At 33.2% G+C, this 26,488-nt stretch overlaps 1 protein-coding gene across 9 annotated transcripts in view; it reads left to right on the top strand.

The window, feature by feature from the left end:
• The window catches only part of LOC100366681 (uncharacterized), a 62,890-nt gene extending 39,523 nt beyond the window's left edge, over nt 1-23,367 (top strand). For 2 of the 9 annotated variants that reach the window (XM_085494948.1, XM_085494949.1), the window contains 11 exons: nt 679-813; nt 1,851-1,979; nt 2,945-3,073; nt 4,191-4,316; nt 5,477-5,608; nt 5,896-6,024; nt 6,974-7,166; nt 18,553-18,755; nt 19,208-19,306; nt 19,617-19,829; nt 20,047-23,367. In XM_085494948.1, the coding sequence (XP_085351074.1) occupies nt 679-813; nt 1,851-1,979; nt 2,945-3,073; nt 4,191-4,316; nt 5,477-5,608; nt 5,896-6,024; nt 6,974-7,166; nt 18,553-18,755; nt 19,208-19,306; nt 19,617-19,829; nt 20,047-20,558 (2,000 nt within the window). In that variant the 3' untranslated portion in view covers nt 20,559-23,367. Of the gene's footprint in view, nt 1-678; nt 814-1,850; nt 1,980-2,944; nt 3,074-4,190; nt 4,317-5,476; nt 5,609-5,895; nt 6,025-6,973; nt 7,167-7,225; nt 7,377-9,156; nt 9,432-10,030; nt 10,142-11,165; nt 11,313-11,343; nt 11,490-12,263; nt 16,386-18,552; nt 18,756-19,207; nt 19,307-19,616; nt 19,830-20,046 lie in introns of those variants that run through there. The other 7 variants (XM_085494950.1, XM_085494952.1, XM_085494954.1 and 4 more) reach the window with 7 other exon arrangements.
• Nucleotides 23,368-26,488: the final 3,121 nt, after the last annotated feature.

Raw genomic sequence — 26,488 nt, forward strand, 5'->3', positions numbered from 1 at the left:
GTACCCTGGAGTATGGCCATGAATAGTCATCTTGAGTGCAACACATAATTTACTGTAAATTGTCACTGGCATTTAATTTCAATATTGCAATATGTAAATTGTTTACAGAAATTATTCAAGGAACATGATAATAATTATTTTTAGCCTTCACGGATGAAGGCTAGTGGTTTGAGTTCCGTTCGCCCGTCTTTCACTGCTCTTAACTTGATATGCTCTTTCCAATTTATCTCAAAGTTGGTGCACATGTATATCTCAATGCCCTACATATTCACACCAAGTGTTTTTTGATTTGTGTTTTTCTTTGATTTTTAACATTTTACTAGACAAAATGACAGAAATTGCTGGAAAAATCTGACTTTTCACGACATCTCGTAGAAATGCTGAAATTACTCGAAAAAATCTGAGTTTTGACTTCATTGTTTGGTCAGAATTGTTTACATCTGAATTTTAGCCAGTATTTATTCCTGCAAAATGTTTAGATATATTATTGTATAGTTTCAGGACTTTTATAGTTACTTTTGCCATGAAAGAAAAGATTGTGCATTATTAGTTTGTATTCATTCATTTTTATTTAATCTATATTTGTTGTAATAGTTATGCTATGTTCTCAAAAGTTGTGAAAAATGACAGCTTGAAATCTCAGCTGATTAATTCTTATACATGTATGTAAATTTTCAGTCTGTAATGAGGGTTTCTATGGAAGGAACTGTGAGACACCATGTCCTGATTGCACTAATACAAATGGCAATTGTGACCCAGTAGATGGATATTGTGGGTGTAAAAGCGGCTGGACTGGACCAACATGTACACAAGGTAGGGCTTATCTCACTTGAATTACATTTGAAAGAACATTTAGAGTACATTTGAAAGTAGATTTAGAGAACATTTGAAAGAAACTTGAATTACATTTGGAAGTTGACAGTATATTTGAAAAGGAAATTTGAATTACATTACAGTACATTAAAAGTATATTTGAAAAAAATTTGAATAACATTTGAAAGTACATTTAGAGTACATTGAAAGTTTATTTGAAAAAAAATTGAATTACATTTGGAAGTACATTGACAGTAAATTTGAAAATTTGCAATACATTCAGAGTACCGGTACATTGATAGTATATTTGAAAGAATTTTTGAATTACATTTGGAAGTACATGTAGAGTACATTTGAAAGTAGATTTAGAGAACATTTGAAAGAAACTTGAAGTACATTTATAGTACATTGAAAGTATTTGAAAGAAAATTTGAATTACATTTGGAAGTACATTGACAGTACTGGGGGGGGGGTATATTTGAAAAAAATTGAATAACATTTGAAAGTCCATTTGGAGTACATTGAAAGTACATTGAAAGTTTATTTGAAAGAAAGTTTTAATTACATTCAGAGTACCAGTACATTGATAGTATATTTGAAAGAATTTTCAAATTACATTTGGAAGTACATTTAGAAGTACATTTACAGTATACAAGTACAAATACAAGTATATTTGAACTACCTTTGAAAGTACATTTAGATAGCATTGAAAATACATTTGAAAGAAAATTTGAAAATACATTTAGAGTACATTGAAACTATACTTAGTCTAGTATTTGAAAAGTATAGCTTTCATGTAATTATAAGCATTTGCAATCATGATAAAGGATATTTAACTACTATTATAAAGTATTAAGGCCACAGATATAACTTATTCTCAAACACGTGCTGTTTTGGGTTCCACTACCTTTACTATGCCACTAAACATTTAGCTGTTTTGTATAGTTACTTAGAGCAACATTCACCAAATATTACCTATTTTCTAGTTGTATCTTACTATTGATGTCTATTAAATGTTGATGATGTTCTTCTCGTAGTTTGTGCAGCCAACAAGTACGGACCTGACTGTTCTCTGACATGTCAGTGTGTGAACAACGCTACATGCCAACCAGAAACAGGGGAATGTCAATGTCTACCTGGATGGCAAGGAGTAACCTGCGCTGATGGTAAGAGCTATACATGTTTTAATCTACATTATCAAATTTGTGTCTTTAGTGTGATGTAATACATGAACATAATACATAATGCAGAACTTTTTTTCACTGTACACACTGCCTGAAGGTTGTCCAGAGCTTTGCCTGTTACAGAATTTGTATTTAGTTTCTCCAAAAAGTAGTTTGAAAATATAAAAAAATAGTAATTGGAGCAAATATCACAAGCAAGTGAAATTGCCACTGAGTTGATTACTACAGCTTGGCTTGATACAAAACAGGGGTTTTTCTATAAAAAAAACTGCAATTCAGCGGCACCACCAAGTGGGGGAGATAAGGTTCTCTCTACCAGAGTGTGGAGTTTTTGATAATTCTAAGTTACAGTGGAGCATTCTATGGCTTCCTTGGGGCCAAAATTACTATCAGACAGGTCACAGTTGAAGACTGTGGCCACATGTGATTCCTTGTCAATCAGAATTTTATGGTTGCCAGATGATCTGCTCCCCAGAGTAAGGGGGCGCATGACCATGGCATGAAAGCGCTGCGCCCTTGTTCCCTTGTTTAAAAAAATCCCTGCAAAACTAGCGATAATAACTTGTGTCAGCTGATGACAACCTAAAAAAAACAACATCATGGAATTATATATAAAAATGCCATGTAGATTTAGTGCTAAACTGATACACCTTATTGTCACTTTTAGAAGCACTTTCCTAATCCATACAGAGTTTGATCATATTTACATTGTCCAAAGACATAACAATGCCACTAACTTTGACACTTTAAAGCGCAGTGGTGTCGCGCAGCACGTGTTCGAATTTCATGTAAATAATCAATATATTTTACATGTGTTGTATACGTCGCTATGAGTCCCCTATCGAACATGACACGGCATGTTGACTGCCACCCTTTAACCTAGAATTTGAACCAAATTTATCTATTGACAAATCCGTATCAATCAAACATGTTCTTTAATGTTTCAGCTTGTGCCCAAGGGTATTATGGGAAAGACTGTGGAATGGAGTGTCACTGTGAGAATGGTGCTTCATGTAACAGTTTTGATGGGGAGTGTATATGTGCACCTGGCTACACAGGACTAATGTGCACTGAAGGTAAATATTGACTGCACCCTTGTACTCATTGCCTCTGCTGCCACTCTGTGAAAGTCCTTCTTTCAGGAGAGGGAGTGTTATATATTCATTAGGTAGAAAGTAGGGTTTCTGTTATTCTATTCTGTGTTACACTCCTCTATTACATTGTCAATGCTCTAATAAATGTATTTGTATTTATTTATTTATTTATTTATTTATTTGTTTTTGTGCACAGTGTTCATCTTCTGTGATGGGTGTGTTTCGCCCATTAAATCCTGTTTCAAAATCTTAAAGTATTAATGAAGTTACAATTTAAATGAAAATTACATTATTTCATTAGGCATCACTATTTGGCATTCTAGAATGCTTTAAAACTGCACGCGAAAAAGACTCTTCACTAAAATAAAAGTCTATGGTTAACTCAAGGGTAGATAAAGATAAGGGTCTGCAACTTACCTCATCACAGAATGACATGTTGTCATTAATGCAAGTTCAACTGCCAATGTTTATCTGACATTAGATTCTCTCAAATCACTTCTCTTGAAAAATGGTGACTGCATTTTAATATGCACATTGTACACCGTCTTGATGCATCTGGCTGGAGAAATCGATAATTTGGAATAAATACAATTATGTAGAATATGATTTTGGCGATAGTTTACAAGTTGTGTGAGATTTGAAGCTGTTTCTTATCGAATATGTAGATTTATGACAATATGTAGATTCAAGGCATCCATCCAATAACGTTTTTATCATCAAACAATAGGCAGATCGTTCAAATTATATTTTCTATGATGCATTTGTGCATTCCTAGGGGAGTAAATCATGAGACAAACCCTAAAAAAATTTCTATTGACTCATTAAAGCATTGTAGTATTTCTAGAAGTCTGTTTGCTTGTCTCACGGTTTCTCATGATCATTGAAATGTTCACCGCATGTCATCATAGTTGCATGCCCTTTTTTTTTATCTACCCTTGATTTTGAACGGACCTGCATTATTTGTAATCTTTCGACTTTCTTTTTTAGCCATTTGATAACACTGCTGGGAGAACACTGTTGGGGATGTACACCTTGGCACAATTTTTTTTTTTACTCTGCATGTTTTGTTTGTTGATTGCATGATGATATTGTATTGTAGGGTGTAAAATGAATTTCTATGGAGTGATGTGTCAAGAAATCTGTACTTGTCAGCACGGTTCTTGTCATCACGTGACAGGTGACTGTGAATGTGAACCTGGCTATTCTGGAAAAAATTGTGATGAACGTAAGTGCATGCACTAACATAAAAAGTTTCTCAGTTTTGTCAATGTCATTTCTATGCATTGCTCAAATTGTATATAGAAACTTACATTTCATGTACATCTTCTCACCATTCCATATTTGGAAAACTAATTTCCATTTATGGTATGCTTCATCCCATATATGGAATATTAGGTGTTTCCTTATATAGCATGTATTAATTGTAATAATGAAGATTATATGTAATATTAAAGCGGGGGACTTGTCACCTGCGTGACATTGTTTACAAACCCCACGAGTACGTTGCTGTTGTTGCTTAGGACTCAATTCCTGTGTGTGAGCAGGTGACCACCCCCCTCCACTTTAATATGTACATGTACCTTCAAACCTAGTGTATCCAAAACTATAACTAAATGTGTAACCGTCAAATTTTATATTATTTAGGTTATTATGAGAATACCAAAAAGTATGCACTAAGGCAGTACGACGATCACATCAACCAATGCATAACAGAGGTCAATGCATTATCATACAAATGCATAATTTGTCATATTATCGTAATAACCTTAATATTATATTTCTTTTTCCTAATCATAATTTTTATGAAAGATAACAGCCCAATCTGTTTGCATTCAATAACATGACATAGCACTTCTAAGTTCGATTTAAACGAAAAGAGTGTTTGTATATGACATAAATGCTACGCAGATTTCCAAATAAGGAAGACATCCAAATGTGTTCGTAACATTTTCTAACCTGTACGTACAGTGTTTTACGGATGACTAAATTCCGTTGTTTTTAGTGTCAGGTGTATAATAATATGAGGTTATTACGAGAATACCTCAAAGTATGCATTAAGACAGTACAGCGGCAGTATCGACCGACGCACAGCCATGTGGCAGCCACGTTTGTTTTTATTATTAGAGAACGGCTACGTGCGTAGCATTCCATATTTGGAATTTGCATTTCCTAATATGGTAGGATGAAAATACCCCGTAAAATACCGCAAAATTATGACACGCTGTAACTTATGACAGATGTATAATAATATTTGATATGTTATTAAAATTAAAATGTCAAACGCAATACTTTGTATCTAGAATGTAATATAACGTTACAACTGCTAACACATACAGATGGTGGTGACTGTCATCGAATAACTTCTATTGTTTTTATTGTATACAGCATGTCCATGGGGTCGTTATGGTGCTAAATGTGCTGCTAAATGTGATTGCAATAACAGTACATGCGATTCTTTTACTGGTAGCTGTGTTGGATACTGTAGAAGTGGATATAGGGGAGATAAATGCGAAAAAGGTATGAGTATTCTAAATATATAATCCCACGATATTTTCCCTTTGTTTGACGAAAGCAGAAAACAGTGATTAGCGCCACAATTTTGTATCAAGCCGAGATGCAGTAATGAGCTGTGTGGGTTTGATTGCTGCTACTCTGTCGGTAATCACAAGTGTTTAGTCTCCTACGTGCATGCAACGTAACAAAGACAGTGTCGCTTTAATTAACTGTTAAGCCAATTAGCACTCGCACTGATTTGAGTTGAAGTCGACTTTGACAATAAGTTTATTTTCCACTTTACTCTACAGAATGTGAATATCCATTTTATGGTTCAGGATGTGCCTATTTCTGTGGTTGTACCAGCGATAATTTCCAATGTGACCCCGTCCATGGTTGTATATGTGCCGTGGGATTTATTGGTGAAAAATGCGATCAATGTGAGTCAATGATAGTACAATGATAATATTCATAGTTTTAATTATTTTTTGTTAATTCCCCTCGCAAATATCTTAATATATCTATGTGTTGGCCCTTTGGTGTATAAAAGTATTTTAAATTTCAGTTTGATGAGAACATTCCTATTCTTCTATGTATCTCGTAGAGAAAACCCTTGAAACCAAAATAGTCATTTTTTTGCTTCTTAAAAAAGCTACTTTTGTAGAGTTAACAAGTACCGATACTTCTTAAAAAGTTTTGAAAACTGATATATTTATTTTCATACCAATCAAAAAGTTTGTTATTGCCTATGATCTCTTTGTGATAATTTGTTGATACTGTGTTGATGAATCTTAAATCTCTTTGATGTGTCCATGAAATTCTAATAATATTAGTATTTTATATTGGTGTAAATTGCATGATTTTCTCTGTACCTTATCCAAAAAGAAATTGATTTTTGTTTAACTTATTATTAATATTCAAAAAGTATTCTTGTTAAAAGCATGGGTTGAACTAAAATGTTTATACAATGGGGGTGTTAGGGTTCATTACAAGGGTGACAATATATGTCTGCATGATTGCTGCACATTGTACTGCAGGCATGAAAAATACTTACACACAGTTAAACGTGGTGCCGGGACAGATCTTTTACCCCTTTTTTCTTATAGTGCAATAATCATACACTGTTATTTCCACCCCTCCCCCAACCACCCAATTTATAAAGTATCCTGTTCACTTTGTCTTCATGTTCAACTAACAATTCTATTTCTGAAACTTTAACAATGTATGTTGTTTTTTTTTCAACTAAAATATGTACAGATAAACTCTCTATGCCTGTCTGTGTCTGTTAAATTTGTGTATTGTTTTGGTGTATCTGTGGCTGTCCTTTCTGTTAAATGTCTTTTATTTCTGTAATTGTGCTCTAACTCTTTCTGTCGTTTCCACATCTAGTCACCGGTGAATACAAACTCATCTCTAACTCTGCCAGGAGCTCATCTGAAAGTCATAGTGACAATAATTATCACATGTCTATTACCGGAGGAATAATAACTGGCCTCCTTTTGGTCGCCATAGCTATATTTCTTGCCATATATTGTCGTAGACGTCAACAGCCGACAAGCAAGGGATACACTCCCGCTGTGGTGTAAGTTGAAAATATAATGTTACTTGTCTTTTTCAAGTTGTAATTGTGTTGAATTGTAGCTGCTGCAGCAGCCATAGCGGCTGAGAGCAAGGACGGCATGAGTCCGGGCGTGATTGGAGCCGTGGTCGGGGTCCTTGTCTTCATGGTGTTGCTCATAATACTGCTAATTGTTCTGTGGCGATACAGACGTATATTCCGACCGTCCTCGAAGTAAGTCAGTTTTGACATGAGAACAGTTGAACCTAGGTTGAGTGTTGGGTTACCTTCCATACAGGGTAAACACATACATACATAAACGTACATTTATATCCATTTATTTTGCATGACATGTTCTTTTACGTTGGTCGTTCCGCTCACCAGTGGGCAGGCCCCACTATCGGCGCACCAAGTCATTCCAATATCACATTGCAGTCACCTGCACCGTTGGATGGCGTAGTTGTACGTAGCGTTGCTGTATTTCGCGTTTTTTCTTTTTTTTTTGAACCGTTGGTAACTCATTATCGTAATATGACTAAAAAGGTAATAATAACAGACAATTTCTTTTCTAAGGTTGTAATGCAGGTTTTTTGGCTTAATTTCAAACAACTAAAAATAAAAACACTCTCGCCTCGATCTAGTAAATGCATTTTCAAAGTTTGGTGTGAATAGAGGCCGATATTCAGAATACAAAATATCAAAAATTTCACCTGATATTATAAGGTTATGTTCAACATTTTTAAAATTTTCCAGCATGCATTGTTCATCCAGATAAAAAGTTACGATCTACGAAATAGTGTTTCTCACTGGTAACAATACTAAATTAAATTTATTCCCAAAATAAATTTACACTGGAACCCTTATCTTGCTCTTATTTCAAAGTCCAGTCCAATGTTTAATGGAATTGCTATTTTAATGATTAAAACTGTACCACTGTATATACTGGTATAACCTATTTGTGAAATTCAATATAGCAAAAATGAAATATCCAAAACAGTTCTAGCCAGTTGCCTGCCAAAACACAAACATGCTTCTAAAAGAGAGATTACACCATACCACAAAGCCTGCATATCAACCTTCAATACTTTGATGCCATACATTGCAATGCAATTATTATGAATCAATTACAGTCGTTCATTCACAGTCCAGTTATGTCTCTTCAGAAAATCCATAAATTTTCAGAAACCTGTATTTTTGTTATGTCTAGCCCCAGAAAAAAAAGAAGAATATTTCTGGTCATTTGTTTTCCTGAAATATTGCATGCACATGTTCGTGCCTTTAAGAACGTTTTTCTGAAATTCTGACAAAAAAATTAAAAGACTGTCACACACATTTTTTTATAAACAATGATCAAAAACATTTTGTTTTGTGGCCTTATGTGTGACTTAATTACAGTAGTTGCAATATCAGACAAAAATTTTGTTTTTTTGTTTTGAACACCACAAGTATTATCTAACTCTCATGGTATTGTTAATACTTTACTTATACATGTACATAAACAAAATTCCTACAGATTTTCTGAAACAAATGGAACAGTGTTCAATGCACATGCTTACAAATTAATCATTCTTCTAGCAAAATAAACCACAAAAATTAAGATATGCACACTGGTGAGCAAAATCATTAATATCCTCTTTTATTCTGTAGAAAATAAACTAGCAATAAACAACATAAATTCATTAGATTAAAACTGTCTTTCTCTGTTCTGTTTGACCTTTTTGCATCTCTCTCCTTCATTTTTTCTCTGCCCTAGCTTAGTATTATAAGTTTTAAATGTTTTTCTTTTCTTTATGACTGCTCAGTCAGATTTATTACTATTGCTGTACTGAATATTATTTACATTTATTGCATTTATGTTAATTCCAAGCTGTTATAATTATTTAATTGCTATGCATTTTTTTAATTTTAAATATATACAGCACATGACATTGTTCTGCATTTCCATGAAAACCACCAGTTAGCTTTAATCGGTTCTATCTTCTGATCATATTATTGTATGTTTTTTTTTCAACAGATATAATAATGATTTAATAAATGGTGGCGTGTCATGGGCCAACAATGAAGACGGTTTGAGATACGAAAATCCAAATTACGAAGCTCCACGTGAACCTGGGTCAAGCGTCTCTGGACCGTATGCAGTGCAGCGGGACAGTTCGAAGATTATTGTGCAGGATAATCCACTGTTTGTACCGAGTAAAAGTCTACGTGATAATAAACAGAATACTGATACTGCAGGAGCAAGCGCCTATGAGTCGATTGATGGGGGTGGTGTATCAACCTTTAACAAGAGTGAGTTTAGTAGTCTTATTTTAACATCTCTTTCTGCTTATGATTGTGACGTTTTTGGGACTACTTTATTGCATGCGTCAGAATACATGCTTTTGTAATGGTGTTATATGTCACCTGATCACCTGAGTTTATTAATATGTGAAAAGTAGTGCCGTTGGGGTAACTGAAAACGACGGAATAAACAAGAAGTTAAATTTGAAAGCTCTCTGGTTTCTTTGATGTTTCGTGTGTTCCTGAGTCAACACATCACAATGATGTATCAACATTATACCATTTTACCTACAGTAGCAAATCATTTTCCATGTCTTGGCTTTGTTTGGGAACACCTGCTTTTTTGATGTGCTTCCCCTCAGACCTTTGGGGGAGGAGGGAGACGTCCATGCCCAAATATTGAAATTGCTGTTTCAACCTACTATGAATAAAGTCGCTGTTTTGACATATGTATGAGAGTGGAACATGTACAATACTGTGAGAATAATACACCCATGGCAGGGAATGGAGTGCATCAAAAATGCTCCAAACTGAAGCAATGGAATCCAACAATATTATGCCTCATAATTGCCTTTTAAACTTTATTGTTGGTTCATTGTGTTTTACAGAAGTAGATATGTATGAAAATCATTACTTGGTGCCTTCTCCACTTTCAGCAGAGAAGAATGTCAATCAGTTTTTTGATTCCAAGGACAACGTCAAACCAATAAATAAAGACAGTAAGTAGAGGATGTAGATTCTGACAAAAATTGATTTTCCGTTTTTTTTTTTTTTTTTTTGGGGGGGGGGGGTTTACTGGTAACAAATTTAAAAAAAATCACAGTTATAGACTGTGTAATAGTGTTCACAGCTCAACAGTTGAACTGCACTTAGAGTACTCATAGTTTTGATATTGTCATTTTAGTTCCATACTGCATACTTTGCATATACATATAATGGAAACCTGTATGAAGCTAAATAACAAACACTCTTAAAATGTTGTTTAGTTCACTGCATTCAGTTTTAAGAGGTGTGGCACCAACATGGCACCATAAATCAAGCTATACACTCCATAGTCTGTACTATTAAACACACATTATATTTATATACTTCTGCTTATACATGTAGTACTAATTTTAGTGGAAATGAAAAAAACAAAAAAACATTGTAATTTCTTTAATTATGAATTGTCCAGTTGAAATGAAACTTTGAATACGAATATAAGATAAGATAAGGGTGTGATATGCAATGAAGATCACACGCACAATAAAGAAGTCTTTCAAATTTCAAGATAATCACAAAGTCGCAAGAGAAACCAACATTTCTAGAAATCTTAATACAAATTATTCAGTCTATGAAAGATTTGATTTGTGTTCTTTTTACACTGTTTTGCCAGTGCTTATTTGCAATGTGTGTAATATGTGTGTTTTGAGTTTTTGAGTGTGCTGTTTTCGCAATCAAATATTTCTAAGCATCCACTACTTCTGTGATATTATTGGTTAGAAGTATGTTCAATAGAGGCTTATAGAATGGGATTGCTTTTAAACGTTAGCAAGAGTTCCCTTCTCAAGAGATCTTCATCGCATATATCACAATACATGGGTAGGAAAGTTGCATACCCTCATCATGTATATTCTTGCTTACATATATATTTAGTGATGCACTTCTCATAGAGCAAAAACCTGTACTGTTAGTGTATAACTTTCTATAAAAACTAACTTCTTGTTAATTCACTAATGCACTACTATATAACTGTTCTTACAGTGTTTCCTAGAACTAGTGCTGATCACACTCCTTACGCTAGTATGGAAGACTTACAAACAAAAGAGGAATCACCTTATGTAGAACCAACTGAACACCCTTATCAAAATTTACCATCACCAACGCCAACTGATGCCGCATTGACCCATGGTGAGTTACATGCATGTTTTCTTTCTCTTAGATTCCAGGCCACTTCCGGAAGTGCCCTATGATAATATTCCATTCACTAGTGAAAATGCCACTGAGGCTACAGTTGATGAGTCGCCTTATGATAACCTTACACTCAATACTGAGAACAAAACTGAGTATGCAGTTGAGTAACCTCTGGTAAGTGTTTCTGGGGGGGGGGGGGCAGTGTAACTTTTATTTTCTGACTTCAACATTAAAAGTGCAACAAGCTGCAAACCAAAGTTTCCGCATTCAGTGGCATGATGAGTCTTCCTAGCAGTGGCAACTTCGGGTTTGCATAAGGCTGTCGAATAACAGCTTGGGAGTACCATGGTTACAGAAAACAGCGGAAGCAATGAACGAGCGAAAAACGCTATTTGAGTGGCAAAAACAATCGTAGCTCGTACTTTCAACAAAATCTCAGCGGGCATTTGTATCTAAAATCTATTGCTTTAATTTTTTGAAATACTAAAAGTTTATGATTAAAAAAATCTACTTTCAAAACTGGAAGTGGATTATACACTAATTTCTTACTTGTCACAGTTTGATGACCTTATGGCCTTCTTGAAGAATAAATTTCACAAAAGTCTGTGAGAATCAGTGTCATAGTAATCGCAAAGACATTCTCACTACTACAAAATTGGTGATTTTCCCCCAACTTGCAAAATTCACGAAAATTAAAGCTACTACTGTAGAATACTTTATTTTTGGTTGGAATTTATTTTCGCTGAAGGGATAATTCCGTGAAAATAAAATCCAGTGAATATACTTTTTTCCTATATTTCACATTAATTTCATCAAAAATCAAGCAAAACGCCCAAAAAGCCTTTTCAGCGAAAATTAATTCCAGCGAAAATAAAGTATTCCACAGTATTTCAAATCAACTGCTGACATTGAAACCACTCGTCATACGTGTTCTTTCATTTTTTGCAGATTATCATTATCTATCCGATCCCGGTGAATATGATAACCTTCAGCGAAATCCACGTCCAATCAGTCAAGTCAGCAACCACTACTCAACAATAGCAGATGCACAGCTTTCAGTCAGCAACAACCAAGAAAATATAAACATCTGAATAACTGCTTGCAAGCTATATTTCACGAACCACCTGTTAGAGATGGACGCTTCCTAAAGCTGTAATGCTGTTGAATGCTAAATTTGATTTACGATTTAAGGTCATCAGTATTGAGTCATTTCTTGTTCATTGTCAAATTTTTTTTATTGTAGACGAACAAGCATGCGTGTCACTAAATGATTGCAATCGATCGTGCACAGTTTAACATGTGAATATCAAACAACTTCATTTTACTTTCAGAGTAGCGTATGTTTGCTGCAGAATAATACAAATGATTGACAAACATTGTCACCTACAAGAGTTTTTAGTAGCAAATGTATCTGATAGCCAACATGTTCTGTAATTCTAAAATTATCAATATAACACTCGTCTGACAACTGAAGCCATATAAGGCTTCAGACATCCTGTGTGTGCAAGTGAAAAGCCAGAGGCTGTTTTTATTTTACAACTAACAGTAATGCTGCCATATAAATATTTATCACTGGGCGGAATATACTACTGGGATAGATTGGTGAAAATCAGAAAATTTTTTTAGTATTTCTCATTGTCCTGCTAGAAGGGTACGTGTGTGTCAACCACAGCGAGAATACTAACCTATAATGGCGGTGTTGAAAAGTTGATTTCAAAACTCGGGATAGCATAACAAGTTAATATTTCAATCTTATCTATAAATGTTGCAAATGTAATAGATCAAATATGGTATACCTCAAACTATTTAGTATGTAGTCTTGTAAATGGCATTAAAAAAGATTAGATTATTGGTGAATAATTACCTAGTATTTTATAATTTTTGTATCAACTTGTGTGCAATTATGTTTATATACCTACATCAAGTTAATGCTGTATCAGATTTTATAGTTTTGATACTCATTCAGTATTTAGAGATACTTTTGATATTGTTTTTAGCTTCAGTGAGGTGTCAGATTGACCATAATATATCTACTCTGTAGTACTTTTCAATCTAATCATGATTATCTTATTTTGAAGTCTAATCACAGGTAAAGTCACAATTTGGAATACCGGAAAATATAATCTTTGCAAACTGATCTCGTTAAATATTTTTGAAGTATGTTGGTTGCATCGTGATTTGCCAACAAGGAAGCAGGTCGAAACAAATTGTTATCTCGGTTACTTTAGACATCCGATAATTTCCAAATGTACATCCATTACCAATCGTCATCGTTTCAACCAAATTGATGCATATCTTGCCTGAGGTGGCATAATAATAATAATAATCTTGATTTGTATAACAATTTATGAATTTATATGAACATTTATTGGGTTTTATCATATCTCTTTCAGGGCTTTCATATTTCTGATGGATTAATAAACATCTGTGCTTCCATTTTATCATAATTTAATAATAAGCTAATAACATTTTGGTCAGCAAAGGATTCTATGCTCGGAACGACGACAATAAAATCTCATTTCCCTGATTTCCCTGATTTATGCAAACTTCATTCACACTATAAAAAAACCGTCTCAGGGAAATAACAAATTTATTGGCCAGTTTAAATGCTCCAGACAGGGATTTCCCCATAATTACAGTTCAGTTGAAGCTTATATGCATGGCAGAATTTAACAACAAGCTGCTCTCTGATTGGTCTGACTGTGAGGTGTTTGGGTTGGGTACAGGTACAAGCTTTTAAGTAGCTTCACATTGACTCTATAATCATGGGCAGTTTCCATCAAATTCATAGTCAATGGCTGACCATGGTTGAAATTGTTATTTACTCAGTTCTGGTCCTCCCACACAAAGCGATTGGATCAAGAAGATGTACAGGTTATCTTGAGGATACCACAAAGTATGCACTCAGGCAGTACACAGTTACATTGACTGCAAAACTTTGGTTGATAACCTTACCAAACTGTTTTTGTGCATACTTTTTTGTACTATTGTAATAACCTTATATTATTGTACCTAGGCATGTTGTGAGTGGAGTGCAATGTAGATTCTAGGCTACATAGCAAGATATTACTAGAACTGTAGCTAGGCATTAGTAGAGTGGATCACAGCATTGTTTCTGCTGCTTGCTTTTTTTAATTAAATCAACACTTTTGTGCAGTATTAATACTTGTCATTGGAACAGTTCTTCAATGAAAAACTAAATTCATTGACAAAACATTTCCCCCTATTTGTACATGTAATGCATGTCACAATTAAATACACATCAAATGTTTTTTTCCTGAAAAAAAAATCCAGCTAACATAAATAAATATATTTGTATCAAAATGCAGGCATTTTGAGTGAATTACCTGATTAACTTTCAATTAATAAGGGCATTAATTAATCAATTCTTTATAGATGTAATGCATATATCAATTGTTTTTTACTGCTGTATTTTAAAAAATGCATTTTGTTTTTACATCAGCCATTCCATAATTTATATCTAAATTTAATATTATAATATTTCTATGTAAGACATTTTCAGTAACAATACATGTTGAGGGCGCTGTATGTTTGGGGTTTGAAAGTGAGGCTTTCCTGTATGGATTAATTAAAAGCTAGTTAGCAGTCAACTCAATTTTTATAGAAAACCAAAAAAAAAAATTCATGCCCACAAAAGGTATGGAGCTTGAGAAAGAATAATTTTAAGTCATGGGAGGTGGAGTGATTTTTTTTATTTTTAACAGAGCTAGTGTTGCCCCCAATTAATATATATATATACATTTTGTACTGCTTTGCTATTTTTATATATCTATATATTTTCAGCCTGAACTGAATCTATACCTTGTCTCTGAACAAAGCATACACATAAACTTATTGTTTTTCACAGGGTTTTATGATAGGGTAGAGCTACACAGGCTCTTTAAAGTACAAATAGAGAACTAAGTCACCATGGTTATTATTTTCTGTTATATTTTGAGGAGAGTATTATTATTGAATAACCAAACTTTCCAGTCGTATTCTAGTCAATAAATAGCTATGTCAAGAGCGACAATAAAATAAATCCTGTTGAGGGATTTGTGGGGTGAATATTCTTTTTATTTTATAATTTTTGATTTTCAACAACTATATATATGCCCAACTATATACTGTAGAATACTTTATTTTCGCTTGGAATTTATTTTCGCTATTTTCGCTGAAGGGATGATTCCGTGAAAATAAAATCCAGCGAATACACTTTTTTTCCTATATTTTACATTAAGCTCATCAAAAATCAGTGAAAATAAATTCCATACAAAATGCCCAAAAAGCCTTTTCAGCGAATATTAATTCCAGCGAAAATAAAGTATTCCACAGTATATATGCCAGCCCATTGTGGCTTCATTTTCTTATGATGGGTTAGTTTTGTAACTTTGATACACAGTTGAATTATATACCGTATTTGTTCTGTTAAAAGCTCATCATTCATAGATGGTCATGTCGGCCAACAATCAGTTTGGGTCGAGTTTAAAAACATCACAAAGATCTATCTGTTAAATATGAGAGTATTCATAGTTGTGGTTGTGGTCTTGATTATTTTGTGAAAATATTGATAAGTGTGAATCTGCATATATTGCAGAGAGAAAAAAAAAAACAGGATTCTGTCTTTGTTATAAATTCATGATGCTCGTAATCAAATCAGACACGCTTAGAAGCATTGAAATTTGAAACATTTATTATTCATTTTCAACAATTTGGACAAATTTAGACATTTAATTTTCACACATAATAGTTGTAAGACAACTTTAAAGCTACAATGTATATGGGTGCTCTCTGAGTGCAACATAAAGATCAGTTTAATAGAACAAATACAGTCAAGTTTGAATGGTATACATATAAAGAACCAGGTTCATTTTTAGAATTCAAGTCAATTTTGTAACCCCGATTATATTCATTTTTGTACTGCATTTTGTTTCTTAGTCTGTACTTTGTTTGTTTACATATACACATGTACTGGTATGAATCCTAATATTGTCAATGTCTATTTACATGTACTTATTTCAAATTATTATATATGTGTTATCAAATAAATAATTCTAATTCTGTTTGTGATTCATGTTCTGTGTCTCAATATATTTGCTTTATTGGGAGTGTCTCTCGATAAAAGCACACATAAATCCAAAGTTTAATTTCATACATCATTAGAATAGGGTTTGACCACAGACACTCCTGTTATTTATGTAACCACATATACTACTTATAAAGCACTTGTGGTTATTCACCTTTTATTTACATTTCTATTAGCAGAACTAAATGGAACACACTATTCAAAAAAGGCCCTAATTAGTGGGGTTTTTTTTTTTTTTTTCTTCATTACCGGTTCATAAGTACCATATTGCATGTTCCTGTGCAAAAGCTGGACAATTTTGGGATCATTATTACTGTAAAATATTTTATTTTCGCTGGGAATTAATTTTTTCTGAAAGAATGGTGAAGTGAAAATAAAATCCAGCGAATATACCGGTACCTTTTTTCCTATATTTTACATTTTACATCTTGTCAAAAATCAGTGAAAATAAATTCCATACAAAACACCCAATGTCTGTTCATCTAAAATAATGTACATGTATTTTACAGTAAATGAATCCTTTAAATACCAATACCAAATTTTGTCACTTTTTCAAAATAAATTCTCCTCGTTCATATTAATTTGATAATCTTGATAAAGATCAGTAACCAATTGAAAATTATTTTTACCTCATTAAAAATTAACAAATAAATTGAAAATTCTTAAATATGTGCAAAGTATGTTGCACTAACATTTTGGAAGGAAAACAAAATTGGCACTCAAAAGGTTGACAAAAACTACAAAAATATTGGCTAAAAAAAAACAACTCATGAGCACATTTCTAAACATGCTACTGTAACCTTGAACATTATAGTTATAGATTCCCTATGCTGCCTGTCCTTGTCCTACTTATTTTTAACAAAGAGTTCTGTGATAGCTTTCTGACCGACCCACTTTCTAAAAATTGTACTCCCTGCCCATCTCTCAATAGATGCAGAGATAGACTTGGAATAGATTTGAATTGTCAGAAATATTAACAAACAAAAAAAACATTGTATAAAAGCAATTGTGCATGGTTATACCTGTCAATTTGAAATTTAAATGATGGTTGTTGCACCATGTCACTTTCGATGCGAGTCCCATGCAACATATCCATCATGTGGAATGCATTGTTTACATGAAATTCAAAAATCATGATCACAATGCGATGACCACCATTATTCATATTCAAAGAGCTCATACTCTGTAAACCGTACGTACGTTATTGTGACTCAATTTTAGCCTTGTACAGCTTAAGCTAGAAAATCATTATATTTTATATGTGTTGTATACATCGCTATGGGAGAAATAACAAAAATAACCATGGCAACCATCATTTGTTAATTTCTTTATTGTATGTCATACACACACACACACACTCATCAACACCTGGGAGAAATAAATGTATACCATGGCCCGGTGGTAGTGACGAAATATGTAAATTCCTGAATTTTTGTTGGCCCCCTTGTCACAAGGGCCTCATGCATCTGGGTTTTTTTTACTACACTTTATTGTAAGAAATTATGTTCTCATGTCATTTGACTTTACTTGTTATCTGATGATTAAAATTGTTCTCTCTAAATCATTATCAATCAGAAATTACATTGAAAACTCATTGCAAATAATTGTCTTATTTAAATTAACCGTAATAAATAGAAATAACATAGAATGAAAAATCAAAAATTTTTCACCTGTGAAAATTACTGCGGTGGTTGTTTAGGTCGTTGGCTACTATTGAAACTTGAAACCAGATTTCCTTAATTTTTACTACCATGTTTTGGCTTTATTTTACGCTGTTTCTCAAAAAATCCACAAAGAACATATGATTACTATACTAAATTTTGAACAAAAATTTTTCCTTAAGATTTAGTCATATCTCAAAATCTCATTTGGGTACACATGGTGAATCATTCTGCATACCTTGAAAACTCCCCATCTTTTCATATTTTCAGACAACAAAATTACTTTGTACTGGGGAAAAAAATCCCAAAAGTTGTAGCAATAATGTAGCACTTTTGAAAGAAAAGAATGTGATAACAGTACCAAAAAAAAAAAATTTCTACTCAAAAAACTGTCCAACTGTAAAATCTGCAGCACCCTCAATGCTCAAACTGTTCAATTCTCTTGTTTAGTTTTCATGACATATTGTTGTATTTTAATCACATTGTACAGGGGGGTTTTCCGAGTAAACGATGACGACACGGAGTGCGGTAACAACAATCAACTTGGCAATGTGTCAGGACCAATTTGTGGAGGGCAGGAGAACTCGCAGATTATCGTAGGAACCAATGTTTTGTACATCCCTAAATCCAGTGTCAGAGGAAACCACTATACTCCTGATCCAACAGTTAGTTCATATACATTTGATGACAAACGTAAGTAGTACACTTCATTTCATGAACTGCTTCCATAGAAATTAATCAAATATTTTTATATTCATTTACCCTCAAGACTGTCACGATTTATTTAAATCCAAAGACCCTTGCATCGGCTATAAAAGCTATTGGCTAACGTCTTTGTGGGACCAAGCATTGGCTGATTCACTCCCATGCATGTAAAGATATTCTATATACGAGTTCCGCTAAGGTAAACCTGCAAAGACTTGTGGTCATTACCAAATGGCATCTATTAACGATGGAATCAAATGCTTTGGATTTAAATAAAGTGCCAGGGTAAATGTTTCATAAATATCAATAATAATATGCTCATGCCTTCATGAAATTCATTAATTAATTAATTAATTACAGTGTAATTCATTACACTTTACGTTTTATCAATTTTATCAGAGAATATTTATATTCAAATTGTGTGTTCTTGTGTCTTGCAGGGGACAATGGAACAGATTACAGTGCGTTTCCACTGCCACCACCAATTCCTATCGATGAGTTCTCTAAAGGTGCTTCCAACAACTACTTCAGTCAACAAAGTAAGTGAAATACTTGTAACAATTTTAACATTTTAACATTTTTTTTTAACATATATCCAAAGCATACTGTTAATGCTTGTGCATGCAGGTCATGATTGTTTGTGCTTGTCTGCGTCAACAGTAGTTGATGATTTGCACAGCAGTTCTCATGTATGTGAAGTTAGAAAGCATAACGACTGGAATAAGAAATTGCAAAATAAAACACAAAGACAGAACATATAGTGATTCAGTGCAGAGATCTTTGTTTCAATTCCAATAGCAAAAACAAAATAAGCCCTAACTTTGAAGTTTCTGATATTTTTGTTCCCAGGGTTTCCAAGTAACTATGATGATGAAGATAGCGAACCTGTGTATGCCAGTATGGAGGACATTGCAGCCACAGTAAAGGAATCACTTGCCGCAGAGAAACAAAGACTTGCAGCACTAGAGTCACCGTACCTAGAGCCAGTCACTAATACATACTCCAATTTTGCATCCACATCTCCACCTGGGTCTCCAGTCACTAATTATCCTCAACAACACGGTAGGAACATTTTGATTAAATTTACTGTATTAATTTGTACCACACTGACACTGGTGGTGACACTCGTTCTGATGTCAACATTGGCATTGGTGGTGACACTGTCATTTGTGTTGCTACCAACACTGGCACCAACATCAACACTGACATTAGTATTTTAAAGAATTCTTCAAAGTTTCATCAAACAAAATAATGATATTTTTTTTTGTTTTCCCCGAAGATTACAAATATCACAATGACAACTATGACAACCTTGTACGATCACCACGGAATATCAGCGTCATCAAGGATCACTATGAGTCAGCAGTCAGAGAGAATGTGGAATATGATGGACTTGATCGGTCACCACGTCCATTAAGTGAAGTCAACGATGATTATGCTAGAGCTGGTGATGATAGTGTGGAAAACAATGAAATCGACGATACACCAAATCCTATCAATAATGTTTGCAATGAAGACAATGCAGGGAATCTTGAATATGACGGATTTGTTCCCTCAGCTCATCCAATAAGTGAAGTCTATGATGATTCCGCTAGAGCTGACGTCTGTGATGTAGAAAACACTGGATTTGAACATTCACCATGTGAAATCGACAGTGATTATGTTAGAGAAGATACCGAGAATGTAAATTATGATGGACGTCCAATCAGTGACATTTTAGATCAATATGACACAGCAGGAGACCCAAGCCAAGTTAAAAATGACCATGAACTACATAGCAGCATAAATTAACAGAGAGGAGTGTGCAGAGATTTATACGTGAGGGTCAATATTGAAAGATTATTATAAACCCTTTGAGTTTCGAAATTGTTCCTACTGCAGTTTGGTGCAATATTTTTTCTATTCTTATGTATTTTTCAGTAATTTGTTTGATATTTTGGATCAAATAGATATAATTTTTTTATTTGTTTCAAAAAATCTATAAAATAAATTATGTGGGTTTTATTTTGTAAAAGTCGACTGTGGCGTTCAAAGAGTAAAGTGATGTTCATATATTTTGAATGACATCATATTTTGATAATTTTGATAATTTTGGGGGAAAAATGGTAATAATTTCATACTGGGTACAATTATTCAAAATTGAGGAAAACGTTTTGTGGGTTTATTTTTTAAAAGATGACAAAAGTTGACTCACGAATTCAAAGGGAATGAAGTAAAATAGCTGTGACTTTGAAAATTAAACAACATAAAGAAGACAAAATCTTACTAAAAATATTGTGCAAAGTGACCATACTAATGTCACATGAATAGAGATTCAAATTGGTTTCACCATGGGAAATGCAGAGAACTGTGATCTATGACATACACTATTATGGAGAATAATTAGAGGCCGTCAGAGAGGCTTAGCCCCTCAAGATGACAACGTATTTGACATTTTGCCCACGGGTCTATGGTAAAATCTTGTACCGTAATCCCCGAGAGCGTCCATGTTTCGCTGATGGCCATTACAGATTGACAATAATGACATGGGGAAAAAACAAATTTGGAGAAAATAGTTACAGCTATTGTCGATTTAATAAAAAATTTATAACAAAATATTGACACTACTTTGTTATCAGAATGCTACATTTATGCTGCAAGAGAACTAGTTAAGGAAGGACCGTTACAAAGTAACAATGAAGTTGCGCCTGTGAGGGCAGTATTTATCAAATGATCAGCCGTGCAACTTGGCTAAATGCATGAACAATTTTCATGATTTTAACTACTGCTTAGTATAAAACAGTAATATTTAATATAAAATTCATATATAGACTGCATATAGCATGTAGCTCTGTACTGTAAATTCATAATCAGATTCTTTGTCAGATACTAGCGATGAATTTTGAGCAGAAACAATCTTTTTGTATCGTTTTTTTTATACCAGCCAAATTAATTTTAATTGTTTGATATTGAAAATTAATTTTTACTTTACTGGTGCAAATTTACACTAGTAAATATTTGGAGAGGACATTTTAACCTCACCCAACATTTATATAGACTATGCAATTTTTTTACCTGATTGGTATTCCAACACTTTTTAATGAAACAAGAATTGTAGAATGCTACAAAGATCAAATAATGAAAATACTCGCAGCCATTTTGACTATGGAGTTTCTTGTATAAGATTGTTTGTTGGTAGGTAATTCATTCCACCACCAAGGTGCAATGTGATAAGATACAAAATGTAGCTGCGATTTTCAAGTTTTTACAAAATACTGTAAAAGAATTCAGAGTGAATTGTAAAATATTTTTTTTTTACTTATTTCCTTGATAGCTAAATACGGTAAGTTAAAACATTGTGATTATTTAAAGTTATCATTGAATTTCTATGCAACACATTTTGTAAATTTAAACATTTTTTTCTTCCATTTATACTAAGGTTACCAACATTTTTTTTAAAAGCAATATCACATTTTTTAAATTTAAAATGTTTGTTACTTCCATTACTAAGATTACCAACATTTTTTTCAAAAGCAATATCAAATTTTGTCTGGTCAACAGTGAATTATATAAAAAGTAATCCTTATGGTACTAAGTGTACATACATGGGGTAGTGTTAGGATCTTTGTGCAATGCATGCACTTAACTAAAAAATGAACTTTTGGTCAACTACAAATTTATTTTCAAACTACTTGCATGTTATTTGCATATGGTTTGCATGTATTTGCATATGGTTTTCATGTTATTTGCATATGGTTTGCATGTATTTGCATATGGTTTGCATGTATTTGCATATAGTTTGCATGTTATTTGCATATGGTTTGCATTCTATTTGCATGTATTTGCATATGGTTTGCATTCTATTTGTATGTATTTGCATATGGTTTGCATGTATTTGCATATGGTTTGCATTCTATTTGCATGTATTTGCATATGGTTTGCATGTATTTGCATATGGTTTGCATGTGATTTACGCATTATTTGCATGTGATTTATTTGTTATATCTGCCATATAACATGTTTAGAAATGTTGGAACCACACTGGTTACTTTGTCTTAGTATAGAAACATAATTACAAAATTTAAAAAAGAATTGGTGAAAGCTCCTGCCACTTTAACAGACAACAATGGAACCATTTAGCCTCTAGAGGGCAGTGAATCTATATGTAATTGTGACTGTGAGGGCAGCATTTATCAGATCAACCAAATAAATTTATAACTGACATTTGGTATTTTCACAATTCTAATTTTACTCATAGCACTAAAATAGTAACTCTATACATTTAGTATTTACATGTTGTAAAAGTACACTAGATCGTCTAATGTCGAGTTCAGTTTTTAGAGGGTTTTACATGCACAAAAGAAATCCTCAACTTTGTATAGATAGTACTCTGTATTAGAATATATTATATTTTATAACAGGAAAAAAAATGTTTGAACTGTATGATAAAATGTTATTTATCCAAGTAAGCTTTTTATTTGAGATGGTTCAATATTCATATTGTTACTTCTATCTAGAATCCTAGTAGGAAATTCCATCAAACACCAAATACAAATTTGCAATAACAAGTTCATGATTTTGTATACATGTATACAGATTTAAATATATGCAAATTAGTTTATATATATGTGTGAAGATAAGTTATAATCTATGCAGATTAGAACAGACTTGTTTAATGCGTTTATCTGCAACATTCGACTTTAATCTACTTTAGGTTGCTATGCAAATAGACATATGTAAATTGTGCAGAATAATCTGCCTAAACACAGGGGCGCAGCGCCCTCATGCCATGGTCATGCGCCCCCTTACCCTGGAAGCAGATTCCCTGGTAACCATAAAATTCTGATTGACCAGAGATCACATGTGGTCACAGTCTTCAACTGTGACCTATCTGATAGTAATTTTGGCCCCAAGGAAGCCATAGAATGCTCCATTTTAACTTAGAATTATCAAAAACCCCACACCCTAGGTGGCTCCGCTGAATTGCAGTGCTCCTTCTTGCAGTTTTTTTCTAGAAAAACCCCTGTAAACATGTTTCATATTAGTAAAGTGAAGGGAAAATGTTACAAAGAATACAAATTAAGACTAATGATGACAATGATACTTGCTTTAAAACTTGGAAAGGCAAAGCCTGCTTGGAAGTTCAGTTACGTCTGGATTGTACCATACTGTGTTGTAACTCATCATTGTTACTGTGCTATGTATTTTGAAAGTTTAACCTTTTTACCACCAGTTCCTTCTTTTCATCACAAATCACAGAGCAGTCCCTTTTATAGTCTGCACTTTCTTTCGAAAGATTGGGACAAAAATAGACACATTTTTTGAATGTAAAAATTGACTAAAATTTTGTCTGTTTGCTCCAAACTTAGGTTTCATTTCTATAAATATTATAGAATGCCAATAAAACATTGCTTTCTACAAATACTGAGTGTTTATTTCCTAGCTGTAACCTTGTTATAACAAAGACCTATAGTGAAACTTGTTATCTACAAACACTGTGTTTATTACCTAGATGTTACCTTGTTATAACGAAGACCTATATAGTGAAACTTGTTATCTACAAACACTGTGTTTATTACCTAGCTGTTACCTTGTTATAACGAAGACCTATATAGTGAAACTTGTTATCTACAAACACTGTTTATTACCTAGCTATAACCTTGTTATAACGAAGACCTATAGTGAAACTTGTTATCTACAAACACTATGTTTATTACCTAGATGTTACCTTGTTATAACGAAGACCTATAGTGAAACTTGTTATCTACAAACACTATGTTTATTACCTAGATGTTACCTTGTTATAACAAAGACCTATAGTGAAACTTGTTATCTACAAACACTATGTTTATTACCTAGATGTTACCTTGTTATAACAAAGACCTATAGTGAAACTTGTTATCTACAAACACTGTGTTTATTACCTAGATGTTACCTTGTTATAACAAAGACCTATATAGTGAAACTTGTTATCTACAAACACTGTGTTTATTACCTAGATGTTACCTTGTTATAACGAAGACCTATATAGTGAAACTTGTTATCTACAAACACTATGTTTATTACCTAGATGTTACCTTGTTATAACGAAGACCTATAGTGAAACTTGTTATCTACAAACACTATGTTTATTACCTAGATGTTACCTTGTTATAACGAAGACCTATATAGTGAAACTTGTTATCTACAAACACTATGTTTATTACCTAGATGTTACCTTGTTATAACGAAGACCTATATAGTGAAACTTGTTATCTACAAACACTATGTTTATTACCTAGATGTTACCTTGTTATAACGAAGACCTATAGTGAAACTTGTTATCTACAAACACTATGTTTATTACCTAGATGTTACCTTGTTATAACGAAGACCTATATAGTGAAACTTGTTATCTACAAACACTGTTTATTACCTAGATGTTACCTTGTTATAACGAAGACCTATATAGTGAAACTTGTTATCTACAAACACTATGTTTATTACCTAGATGTTACCTTGTTATAACGAAGACCTATAGTGAAACTTGTTATCTACAAACACTGTTTATTACCTAGATGTTACCTTGTTATAACGAAGACCTATATAGTGAAACTTGTTATCTACAAACACTGTGTTTATTACCTAGCTGTTACCTTGTTATAACGAAGACCTATAGTGAAACTTGTTATCTACAAACACTATGTTTATTACCTAGATGTTACCTTGTTATAACGAAGACCTATAGTGAAACTTGTTATCTACAAACACTGTTTATTACCTAGATGTTACCTTGTTATAACGAAGACCTATATAGTGAAACTTGTTATCTACAAACACTATGTTTATTACCTAGATGTTACCTTGTTATAACGAAGACCTATAGTGAAACTTGTTATCTACAAACACTGTTTATTACCTAGATGTTACCTTGTTATAACGAAGACCTATATAGTGAAACTTGTTATCTACAAACACTATGTTTATTACCTAGATGTTACCTTGTTATAACGAAGACCTATAGTGAAACTTGTTATCTACAAACACTATGTTTATTACCTAGATGTTACCTTGTTATAACGAAGACCTATAGTGAAACTTGTTATCTACAAACACTATGTTTATTACCTAGATGTTACCTTGTTATAACGAAGACCTATATAGTGAAACTTGCTTTCTACAAACTAGAAATTAATTTTTGCTATTGTTGCTGAAGGAATGATTCAGGGAAAATAAAATCTAGCAAATATGCCTTTTTTCCTATATTTTTCATTCAACTTGTAAAAAATCAGTGAAAATAAATTCCTTACAAAACACCCAAAATGTCTTTTATAGTGAAAATTAATTCCAGCTAAAAGTATTTACAGTAGTTATTTCTAGAACCAGACATTTCTGTTTAATAGCCCTGAAGCAGTTGTATCCTGGATCATACCTCAAGAACACTTGGGCCAAAACTGTTTACACTAACTAAAATTGTGTAACACCCATTACAACTAGCACTGAAAACAGAAATGAAAGTCTGGAAAGACAGCAGTGACTTCAATGAATGGAAATGTTGTCCAACATTAAAATATTGAAAACAAAAACTTTGTAGGAAATGTGACAGTTTTGAAGGGTCCAGCATCAGTTACTCTGTTTTCTTAGTTTGGTGAATCTTCTGACATGGGACAGTGTCACATTTCATAGTTGAAGAAAGACAAAGCACACAACACTGTCAGGCGCTAGAAACAAGAGTACTCATTCCATAATTAACGACAAAGGAA

This window comes from Saccoglossus kowalevskii, chromosome 21 (assembly GCF_978046115.1).
Source record: "Saccoglossus kowalevskii chromosome 21, keSacKowa6.1, whole genome shotgun sequence".
Taxonomy (NCBI): domain Eukaryota; kingdom Metazoa; phylum Hemichordata; class Enteropneusta; family Harrimaniidae; genus Saccoglossus; species Saccoglossus kowalevskii.